The following is an 11016-nucleotide window of genomic DNA, read 5'->3' on the forward strand; positions in this document are numbered from 1 at the left end:
ACCGGAGACGGTGCTCTGACGATCTCACAAACACCACCCCCATCTTACCACACGACCGGAGACGGTGCTCTGACGATCTCACAAACACCACCCCATCTTACCACACGACCGGAGACGGTGCTCTGACGGACGCCGAAACTCAGGTCCACACTAAACCTCAGCAGCGCCTATTCTTACTCACGGAGACGGATGGGGAAGGAACCGTGGCGTTCCCGTCAGCGCGGAGGAACCGGCGCTGGCCGGCACGGGACCCGGGATCGGACAAAAGGCATCAGAATAGGCTCCCTGGCTGACGGCATTTCTGCAACTGCACAAACCTCCCCAGAGGCGGACGATGGCAGGCTCAGATGGAAGGCACAAGCGTGTCCAGGAGCTGGTGGCCCACACCTGAGGCTGACATCTGAGGATCGTGGTTCAAAGCCAGCCCTGGCAGACAGACCTTCCAGACTCTTATCTCCAATTAACCAACAAAAAGCTGGTAGAGAACTGTGAGTAGACCACACTGAGAGCCTAAGGCCCTGAATCCAAGCCCCAGAGGACTTGCAGAAGGGAGGGAGGGAGGAGGGAGGGAGGGAGGGAGGGAGGGAAGGAGGGAGGAAGGCATGAAAGTGTTCGTGGTCTGTGGTGAGGGTGAAGACATTGCTCGTTGGTCAGAACTGGTGGTCCGAGTGCCGTCGGGTGGAGCCCTTGCCCGGCGTGCACAGGGCTCTAAGGTTCCAACCACAAAAATCAATTAACAAGTAAAATAAAAACAGGACTTTCCTGCACAACAAGTGAATCCTAATGTTTGTAACTCAAAAGGAAATGTTTTTACGGGGCCAGGCGCAGGCGGCCGGGGCTCCGGTCCCCCCTTCTCGGGAGGCAGAGATCCGAGGAGCGGCGTGCGCGCCGGCCTGGGCGGGGAACGTGCACGGACTCTGCCTTCCATCCACCGCCGAAACGCCGGAGCGGAGCTGCGGGTGGCGGCACGACCCTGGCCCGAACCCACCGCGGCTGAGGGGCAGCGTCCCGGCCTGCGCTGAAGCCCTGCCAGGGCTGTGAGTCAGTGAGCGCCCTCCGCATGGGTGAGCCTCGTCGGCACATGTACACGCACATCCACATGCAGGCAAATCTGCCTGTCCGTGGTCCGGGACCCCTAGAACACTTGGGGGACATTTATCCAAGCTCCAGGCTTGGGGGCCCCCAGTGCTAAGGGGCCGGTGGCGTCCTGGGCTCCCCACCCCCCTCCCCCAGCTCCGCATGGGGTCCGCTCTTCCTCCACTGCGCTGGGCTGGGCCAGGGGCGGCAGCCCAGCCCCACAGGAACAGGAAGAGCACCAGCCGGCTCAGGCTGGGTCCCCCGCGGGGGGGGGGGGGGGCGCAGGCTGCGGGCTCCGTCACGGAGCCCAGCGGCTCCACCATGGACCCTTGGGGCCCTCTGGGACATGCTCTCCTTCTAAGGAGACACAATGTCCCAAGTCCACCTCTCGCCCGGGGCTGCAGGTTTCCGGTAGAAGGGACTGGGTGGACAGGCCTGGTCCCCTGAGAGCCCCCCCCCCCAGGCCTGGGCCACTTCCTGTCCTGTGTCCCACCGGAGCCCCGGGGGGCCCTGGGGGAGGCGGCACTGACCCCCTGGGTGGACAGCCAGCTTGGTGACTTCTAAGACCTTCAGTGACAAAGGTGGGACTGCGGGGAGGGGCAGAAAACGCACAGCCTCCCTCCCTCGTGGGTCCTGGCCGCTGGGCTCTGGAGCTTAGGGCCCCTTAGCAAGGAGGAAAATCCCCATGGCGGCTTCTCAGGAAAGCAGGCGGCGGCGGGCCGGCTCCTGCCCGGCTCCCCGGCCCAGCCTCGGACACAGCCGCCAGCCAGCACCGGCGTCTGCTTGCTAAAAAACCACTGAAGGCAACCAAGCCACACGCGGCAGCAGAGGTAGAGGAAATTCAAGGGGCCGAAGAGCAAGTCAGAGGACAGCAGCATGCCGTCCCCCCCCCCCCCCCCCCGCCTTCCTCCACGGCCGGGACGGAGGAAACAGGCAAGCGGGGATTAAAGAGACTGAAGTCAGATGGGGCGGCTCGCGCTTGTGTGGTGGGGGGCGAGGAACCGAGGCTAGACCACAAAGTTAGCTGGAAAAACAAAGCACAGTGAAACACTCAGAAGCAAAAGAAGTGGAAGTATGGCTCAAGTGCTAGGCAAGCTCCAAGCCTCGAGTTCAATCCCCAGCAACTGCCAAAAAGAAGAGAGGAGGCTGGGAAGGTGGCCTAGTGGTAGAGCGCTCGCCTTGCATGCATGAAGCTCTGGATTCGATCCCTCAGCACCACATACACAGAAAAGCCAGAAGTGGCGCTGTGGCTCAAGTGGCAGAGTGCTAGCCTTGAGCAAAAAGAAGCCAGGGACGGCGCTCAGGCCCTGAGTCCAAGCCCAGGACTGGAAAAAAAAAAAGTTGGTTAAAAAAATAAAGGAGAGAGATAACCTGGATGCTCAAACCTGTCATCCTAGCTACTCACAAGGCTGAAATCTGAGGATCGCAGTTCAAAGCCAGCCAGGGCAGCAACGTCCATGAGAGATGATCACGCCCAATCCAAAGTGGAGCTGTGGCCCAGGTAGCAGGGCGCGGGCCTTGAATATAAAGGCCCAGACCCTGAGTTGGAGCCCCAGGACGGCACTCGTGCACCGCTGAGAGCACTGGCATTAGGACTCTGGGGAGCTGGGGGGGGGGCTGGAGCCGCGCAGGGCGGCAGCGCTGTGTGCGGGGTCTGCTGGGGTGCGGGAGAAGACCCGCTGCTGTGTCCTCTGAGACAGTGCCTACACTGCGCGGGCACAGCCAAGCCGGACAGACAGACAGGGTCTCCTGTGCGTTTCCCTTGGGACCGGCCCTCGGGCTGGGACTCGGGTGCGGGTGATGTCCCTGGGCTCTGGTGCTCAAGGCTCGTGCTGGGCCACTGGGGTTTCCGTGGGCTTTCCTGCCCAGTGTGGCTTTGAACTCTGGGCCTCAGCGCTCGGCCTCCGGAGTCAGTAGGACGACAGCCAGGGGCCCCGTGCTCAGCACACCCAGGCTTTCTGCCTGACCTTGGAACCCTGAAGGCGGGAGGGAGGGTCCTGGTGGGGCCGCAGGCAGGGCCGGCTGCCCTCCCCCCTCGAGGCCGGAGCTCCCACGCCTCGCCTCCAGCCAGCCCCACCCCATGCCCCCCCCCCCGCCCTCCCCCCCCGCGCAGACCCCGGTGCAAGCTTCCTCACCGTGGTAGAAACACGGAGGTGGAACTCACAGGCCCGCTGGGGAAACCTCGGGGCCGGGCCGGGCCGAGCGCCCACGCCTCCGGCGGCAATCCCGCGACCCGCCGCGCCGCCGCGGGGCTCGCCTTCCCGCACGCCCGCCTCCCTCCCAGGCCAACCGACCTTCCCGCAGACAGCCGCCCGGAGACCTCCCCGGGCCTCGGGGGAGACGCGAGAGGCCACGCCCCCGGGGCGGGGCCAGCGGGAAGCTCTGGGTGCTGGGACGCGAGGCCACGCCCCCAAGGGCGGAGCCAGCGCGGAAGGCCCCGGTGCGGAGTCTCGGGCGGCCACGCCCCCTCCGCCGCAGCCGGTGGGACCCGGCTGTGCTGAGCGCGCGGCGCCGGTTCACCTCGCCAACCAGGAGGCTGCGCAGGCCACGCCCAGAGGGGCCGAGGCCCAGCCAGGTGCCCGGAGCCTGAGCTCTGCGGTTAGAGGCCGGGCAGGGCGGGGCGCGCGTCCCTCTCGGATCCCACCTCCAGGGAAACCAGTGAGCGGCGGGGCTCTGGACAGCTCAAGCCCCCCACCCTAAGCCCAGGCATTGGGGAGTCTCGCCTGGACCCCAAGGGCCCCCCTCTCAGCCCCCCCCCCCCCCCGGGAACAGACAGTCCTGTGTACTGCAGCACTTTTATTTTTCTCCTTACACAATGACGTGTTGCTGGGGCCTAATGTTCTCACGTAACAGTAGAAAACCAAAATCTGTTGTCATCTCTTAAGGAATTGAGTACAAAAAAAACCTTACATAAATTAAATGAATAAATTTACAGGTGTAAATGCAAACCGTTTCCAACTCAAGGCAAGTAACAACCCACGGCGCTCGGGAGGGAGGGACAAAACACCGGCAGGGAACGGAAACTGGGTTCTAAGGCTCCGACTTTCCCACCCGGCGAGACCGGCGAGACCAACGACAACGGGTTCCTTCAGGAACTCTCGCCGGCGTCTAGAAATCCTGGAACCGTCTGCTCTGACCCGTCAATACCCTGCCCAGATCACCGCAGAGCCTCCAGGCCCGGGCCGAGCCGCGTGCGCTAGAAGGCTTAAACCAAAGATATGCACAGGGTATTAAACATATACCGAGGGAACAGTAACTTCAATACAAGGTCAACATCAGCAACGAGCTCTAGGACCCAGTGCTGGTTCAAGGACAAATTTCTTTTCAAAGGCTTATTCCAGTCGTGAGGCCGGCGTGAGGTGTGCACATCTGCCAGGGCCAATCGGTACTTCACAACCAGCTCCTGCAGCAGGCGCCTGGCACCCGCTCAGTCCGTCTAGAAGCATTTGCGGTGGACGATGGACGGGCCCGACTCGTCGTACTCCTGCTTGCTGATCCACATCTGCTGGAAGGTGGACAGCGAGGCCAGGATGGAGCCGCCGATCCACACCGAGTACTTGCGCTCCGGGGGGGCGATGATCTGCGGAGGAGGGGGGGGGTATCAACGAGGGCGCAGGCCTGGGCCCGGGCCCCGCCCCACCCTCCCGCCGGCGGACGCCACCCACCTTGATCTTCATGGTGCTGGGGGCCAGGGCCGTGATCTCCTTCTGCATGCGGTCGGCGATGCCGGGGTACATGGTGGTGCCCCCCGACAGCACCGTGTTGGCGTACAGGTCCTTGCGGATGTCCACGTCGCACTTCATGATCGAGTTGAAGGTGGTCTCGTGGATGCCGCACGACTCCATACCTGGGAGACAGAGCCGGCTCAGCCCCGCCGCCGCCACCACGTCTGGGGCCGGAGCCTCCGCGCCGCGCCCGCCCCCCCCCACCTACCCAGGAAGGAGGGCTGGAAGAGCGCCTCGGGGCAGCGGAAGCGCTCGTTGCCGATGGTGATCACCTGCCCGTCGGGCAGCTCGTAGCTCTTCTCCAGGGAGGAGGAGGAGGCGGCGGTGGCCATCTCCTGCTCGAAGTCCAGGGCCACGTAGCAGAGCTTCTCCTTGATGTCGCGCACGATCTCGCGCTCGGCCGTGGTGGTGAAGCTGTAGCCGCGCTCCGTCAGGATCTTCATGAGGTAGTCCGTCAGGTCCCGGCCCGCCAGGTCCAGACGCAGGATGGCGTGGGGCAGGGCGTAGCCCTCGTAGATGGGCACCGTGTGCGTGACGCCGTCGCCCGAGTCCATGACGATGCCCGTGGTGCGCCCGGAGGCGTACAGCGACAGCACGGCCTGGATGGCCACGTACATGGCCGGGGTGTTGAAGGTCTCGAACATGATCTGGGGAGGAGGGGGGCGGGCTGGGTCAGCCGGGGGGGCGGCGGCGGCGGCGCCCGCGCCCGCATGCGGCATGCCCCGGCGTGATGAGTGAGTGGGAAAGGAACAGAACACAGGCAGGCACGCAAACGAGAAACCTGGCGCCTCGGGGAGGAGATGGCGGGAGAGGAACAGAGCCCTGGAGACGGCAGAGAGAGAGAGACGCGGGTGTCGGCGGCGGCGGGCGCGCGGGGCGGGGCGGGGCCGGCGGCCCCTCCCTCCTACCTGGGTCATCTTCTCGCGGTTGGCCTTGGGGTTCAGGGGGGCCTCGGTGAGCAGCACCGGGTGCTCCTCGGGGGCCACGCGCAGCTCGTTGTAGAAGGTGTGGTGCCAGATCTTCTCCATGTCGTCCCAGTTGGTGACGATGCCGTGCTCGATCGGGTACTTGAGCGTCAGGATGCCGCGCTTGCTCTGCGCCTCGTCGCCCACGTACGAGTCCTTCTGCCCCATGCCCACCATGACGCCCTGCGGGGAGGGGAGGGGCGGGGCGGGGGGCCGGGGCGGTCAGGCCGGCCGCCCGCGGGGCCCCGGGGCCGCCGCCGCCCGCCCGCCCCCCGCCCGCCGCCCCCCGCGCCCACCTGGTGCCGCGGCCGCCCCACGATGGACGGGAACACGGCCCGGGGCGCGTCGTCGCCCGCGAAGCCCGCCTTGCACATGCCCGAGCCGTTGTCGATCACCAGCGCGGCGATTTCCTCTTCCATGGCGACCTGCGCGCGGGGCAGAGGGGGGGCCGGGTCAGGGCGCCGCCGGGCGGCACAACGTCCGCCACGGGGACCGGGGGGGGGGGAACCGGGGGGACCGGGGAGCCCGCCGCCGCCGCCGCCCCCGCCGCCCCCCGGGACGGAGCGGGGCGCCCGGCCGCTCACCGGCGGAGGACGAGGCGGCGGCGGCGGCGAGGGCGGCGGAGCGGCGAGAGGAGGCGCGCGGCGGGCGGCGGCGACTGAGGCCGAGCGCGGCCGCCCCGCCGCCTTTTAAGCGGCCGCGGGCGGGCGGGCGCGCGGACGGCGGCGCGCGCGGCCCCAGAACGTGTCCATATATGGCCATCTTTCCGAACGCCGCGCGCCCATTGGCCCGCGCGCCCCGGGCACGCGGGGCCCCGCCCGGCCCGGCCCGCCCCCCGCCCGCGCGCCCGCCAACCGCCCCGCCCGCCCGCCCGCCCCGCGCCCGCGCGCGCCCCGCCGGCAGCGGGGGCCCCGGCCCGGCCCCGCCCCGGGACGGCTGCGCCCCGAAACCGCCCCGAGCCCGGGCGAGGCCCCGCCCCGCCCGCCGGGCGCCGCACCCTCCCTCTCCCCCCCCCCGGGGCGCCCGCCGGCCCGCCCGCCCCTCCAGCGCGGTCCCCGCCCGCGGCGCCGGGCGCCGGGCCCCGGGGGGGGGAGGGGGCTGGGCTGCGTTCTGGTGGAGGTGACATTCCGGGGAAACTGAGGCAGGGCAGGACTCCTGACTTCCGGGGCTCCGGGCCGGCCCCGCTCGGGAAGGGCCGGGGTCCGCGCCACGCCCCGAGTCCCCGCCCGGGGTTCCCGGCCGCCGCGGCGCGGGTCGTTGCCGCCGGGGGCACGGGGGGGGGGGGCGGGGAGGGGAAGCCGCGCCCGGGGGACCCCGCCGCGGGGCCCACGGGGGGCGGCGGCGCGGCCCGGCCGGCCTGAGTCACGCGCGGGGCGGGCGTCACGGACGGGCGCCCGGCCGCGCCGCGCCTTATTTAGTCAGGCTGGCCGCCCATTGGCCCGCGAGACAAAGGGGTGCGGCGGGGAGGCCCGGGCCGGCGCGGCCCCCGACCCCCGCCCCCCCGGGCCCGCCCGGACCGGAAGCCGCCGAGGGGCCGCGGCCCGGGGCCCGGGGCGGGGCGGAGGCGCCGCGATCGCCGCGGAGCGAGGCCGCGGAGGCCGCGCCGCCGCCCCGGGAGGCCGGCACCCCCACCCCGGGGACGGGGACCGGGACGGGCGGACGTGGCGGCCCCGGCCCCGGCGAGCGAGTTCCCGCCGGCGGCAGGGGGGCGTGGCCGCCCGGGGCCGCGCGCCCCTCGCGGCGGTCGGGTGGGTGCCGGGCGCCCGGCTAATCGTCCGGCGCTGGGCCCGCCGGGCGCCCCCAGCCCCGGCCCCCCTCCCGGGGCCTTCCCACCCCGCCTCCCCCCGCCTCCCTCCGCCGACTCCGCCCCACCGCCGGGCGCCTCTCCCTCTCCCCGGCCACGGCCCGCGGCCTCGGCCCCCCACCGAACCCGGGGAACCGCTCCGGAGACCCCGGCCCACGCCCGGAGCTGAGCGAGACGGTGAGTACCGAGGCCCCTGCGCCGCGGCGGCGGCCGGCCACCCGCCTGGGCCACGCCACCCGAGAGGACGCGGGGACTTGGGTGGCGGCGGCCGGCCACCCGCCTGGGCCACGCCACCCGAGAGGACGCGGGGACTTGGGTCCTGCCTTCAGCCTTCCCGCAACTCAAGCTGTTTTGTGACGGAGGACGTTGGAGCACCCGCACCCCGCGGCCACGCCGGTAATCCTAGCCGCTCGGGAGGCTGAGATCCCGGGATCGTGGTGGTTCGAAGCCATCCTGAGCAGGAAAGTCCTTGAGGCTGTTATCTCCAGTTGTCTACCAGAAAACTGGCAGTGGCACAGTGGCCCAAAGTGGCAGGACACCGTCCTTGAGCAAAAGAGCTCAGGGACAGCAGCACCCAGCCCTGAGTTCGAGCCCCAGGAGTGAACAAGAGAATAAAAAGCGGTTTTCTTACGCTCACAGAAACACAGAGCTTGCTGACTCGGGGCTCCCTGTCACGCCCCCGGCCCCTCGCAGGTCGCCGTCCTGCTAGCGCGGGGGACTAAGCTCGCGCCGCATCCTGACCGCCTCTCTGCGGGCCGAGCAGCTCTCGAGTCTGAGCTCGAGCCCACGGCGCCGGCCGGGGTCCCTCACTTGTCTCCCCCGTCCTGGGCCTGCCTAGGAGGAGGCCCCGCGGGCTTGGCTGGCCGGCCGAACCTGGGCAGAGTGGGTACAGCCGTGACGGAGCCTCACCCAGAGGGGCTCCGTGACTGCACAGCAGGTGGGGAAACTGAGGCACTCTTGCAGGTCAGGGCAGTGAGCCAGAATCCAGGACACACCACAGCCCTGATGAGAAGGTTCTGGAAGGGCCATGCAGGCCCCCCACAGGAGTCTGGGTACCTGGAGGGTTAGCCAGGGTGACCCTGGGCGTCGAACCCTCCCCTCCCGAGGAGGCGGGGGAAGGATGCTCAGCACCGGGAGGAAGTAGGCTAGCCCGCCCCCGGGGCCGTGGCGGGGCCCTTCTCTCCCCTCCCGCACCCGGGAGGGCTGCAGGCGTCGGGCAGGCTGTTCACTTCGCTCCCTGCAGTGGGGTTGCCGAGGCGAAAGGTGGCGCCACCGGAGGGTGGAAGGGGCCGGCTGCCCCCCCGCCCCGCCCCCGGGCCGGCCCTCTCTCCCTCGGGCTCCCCGTCCAGTCCCCTGTTGTGCATCAGGGCCCCCGCCGTCCACCCCCGCCTCCTGATAGAATCCGGAGTTGGGGCCCCACCCCTCCGCCTGCCCCCCCCCCCCCGCCTCTGAGCGCTGTCTGGCTGCCCCTTTGCCCCGGAGTTGGCACAGTGCCGCTGGCTGCCCCCCCTGGGCTGGTTGGCCGTCACCCCCCCAGCACAGGCCTGGGGCTCCGCGGCGCTGCCCAGACCTCCTCGAGAAGTTGGGTCCCTGCTGCAGGGAGCCCCCCCGGGGCTGGAATGGAGTCCCAGCTCCGGAGGGCTGAGGGGCGGAGGGGGACCAGGTGAGGAGGTTAGCGCAGCCCCTCGGGTGGGTGGGCCCTCGTGCTCCCTTTGGCTGGGCGGGGCGGAGGCAGGCCCGTGACGCCACGCCTTCCGCGGTGACGGGCCCAGGGGACCGCTGTGCCACTCCAGACCTGGGCCCAGGCCAGGCGAGGCTGGGGGGACCAGGCCCGAGGCCGCCTCTCCACCCTGCCCGCGGAGGCAGGCCCGTGACGCCACGCCTTCCCCCAGGGGACCGCTGTGCCACTCCAGACCGGGGCCCGGGCCAGGCGAGGCTGGGGGGACCAGGCCTGAGGCCGCCTCTCCACGCTGCCCGCCCGGGTCCTCCCCGCGAGCACTGCGCCCAGAGCGGAGGAAGAGGCCAGGCAGGGTGAGCAGGGACTCCGGAAAGGGCACCTCGGCCCCGATGGCCGCCCTCCTCCCCCCTTCCCTGCTGCAGGGAGGGGCTGGGGGTGGGTTGCAGGGGAGGGCAGGTACTTGGGGTACAGGGACCCCGCTGAACTTGGCTCACAGGATCTCACTGGTCACAGTGGCACCGCCAGGCTGTGTCCACTCCCGCCCCTCTGTGGTCCGCTTAGCTCCCCCCCATGCCCTTTGGGGACCCCGTGGCTCCCTGGGAAACCTCTTGCCTCCAGGGGGGCTCCGTGGGCCTGGCTGAAACAGCAAGTGGCAGGCTGTCCAGAGCAGCTCAGTGCCCTGGTCACTGTCAGGCCAGGCCCGCCCCTCTGCCCGCCCCAGGCCCTGTGTGCTGGGGAGGGCGGCTGGGCCTTGTGCTCCCTGGACAGGTCTGGGACCAGGGCAGGTGAGCACGGGGGGGGGGGGGGGGGCAGGAGCCTGAGCACGGGGCCAGCAGGTGGCGCCCTGTGCTGGTGCGGGGGGGGGGGGGGGGGGGCGGAGGCGGCCACCACACTTGAGTGGCTGTGCCCCACCCAGCCAGGCGGGGGCCCTGTGAGGGAAACGGAGGCTGGGCAGAGCGACCTCAGCCAGGGCTGCACGGGGGGAAGGCGGGGCTGCCTGCGCCCGGGCTCCTTCCCACCGGGGCTTGGGGGTTGAGGGTGGCAGTGGTGGGCTGGCCGGGGGCTTGGGGGTTGAGGGGTCGCGGTCTCGGGCTGGCTGGGGGCTTGGGGGTTGAGGGGTCGCGGTCTCGGGCTGGCCGGGGGCTTGGGGGTTGAGGGGTCGCGGTCTCGGGCTGGCCGGGGGCTTGGGGGTTGAGGGGTCGCGGTCTCGGGCTGGCCGGGGGCTTGGGGGTTGAGGGGTCGCGGTCTCGGGCTGGCCGGGGGCTTGGGGGTTGAGGGGTCGCGGTCTCGGGCTGGCCGGGGGCTTGGGGGTTGAGGGGTCGCGGTCTCGGGCTGGCCGGGGGCTTGGGGGTTGAGGGGTCGCGGTCTCGGGCTGGCCGGGGGCTTGGGGGTTGAGGGGTGGCGGTCGTGGGCTGGCCGGGGACTTGGTTGAGGGGTCGCGGTGTCGGGCTGGCTGGCCCTGGGTTCCCCTCTCTCTGCTTGGCCTCTGTGGTGCTCTTCTCTCGTGCGAGGCTCAGGCCGAGGGGCTGCCAGACACGGGGGCTCCCGAGGAGCAGGTGGGAGACCAGCAGTAAACCCTGCTGCTCAGGAGACCAGCGCGGAGCGCCAGCTCTGGAAAGTCTCCTGGAATGGTCCCTGAAGCTAAGGGCCGGGCGGGGGCTCACACCTGTAATCCTAGCTATGTGGACACAGATCTGAGGGGCTCGGTTCAAAGCCAGCCTAGGCAGGAAACTGCGTAATCTTATCTACATCTAACCACCAAAAAGT

General features: G+C 70.0%; 1 protein-coding gene across 2 annotated transcripts; it reads right to left on the bottom strand.

Annotated features, from left to right (window-relative positions):
* Positions 1 to 2480: 2480 nt before the first annotated feature.
* Actg1 (actin gamma 1) lies at positions 2481 to 6415 on the bottom strand. 2 transcript variants are annotated; one of them, XR_007213866.1, is made up of 7 exons: positions 6352 to 6415; positions 6064 to 6192; positions 5711 to 5950; positions 5011 to 5449; positions 4743 to 4924; positions 4155 to 4657; positions 2481 to 2493 (listed from the first exon to the last, which is right to left on the bottom strand). XR_007213866.1 is itself a non-coding variant. In XM_048367352.1 (6 exons), exons 2-6 carry the CDS (start codon positions 6184 to 6186, stop codon positions 4514 to 4516), a joined length of 1128 nt encoding a protein of 375 aa, XP_048223309.1. In that variant the 5' UTR covers positions 6187 to 6192; positions 6352 to 6415; the 3' UTR covers positions 3859 to 4513. The 2 variants fall into 2 exon arrangements, 1 of the variants encoding a protein (XP_048223309.1); XM_048367352.1 differs by lacking the exon at positions 2481 to 2493 and having other exon boundaries at positions 3859 to 4657.
* Between the last annotated feature and the right edge of the window lie 4601 nt (positions 6416 to 11016).

This window comes from Perognathus longimembris, chromosome 17 (genome assembly GCF_023159225.1).
Source record: "Perognathus longimembris pacificus isolate PPM17 chromosome 17, ASM2315922v1, whole genome shotgun sequence".
NCBI lineage: Eukaryota > Metazoa > Chordata > Mammalia > Rodentia > Heteromyidae > Perognathus > Perognathus longimembris.

Bases quoted from the DNA above. Each gene is read 5' to 3' on its own strand.
- Actg1 (XM_048367352.1), bottom strand. From the start codon at position 6,186: ATGGAAGAGGAAATCGCCGCGCTGGTGATCGACAACGGCTCGGGCATG. The intron at 5,450-5,710 runs GTAGGAGGGAGG...CCTCCTCCCCAG, and splicing joins ACCGCGAGAAGATGACCCAG to ATCATGTTCGAGACCTTCAA. The intron at 4,658-4,742 runs GTGGGTGGCGTC...CCTCCTCCGCAG, and splicing joins CCAGCACCATGAAGATCAAG to ATCATCGCCCCCCCGGAGCG.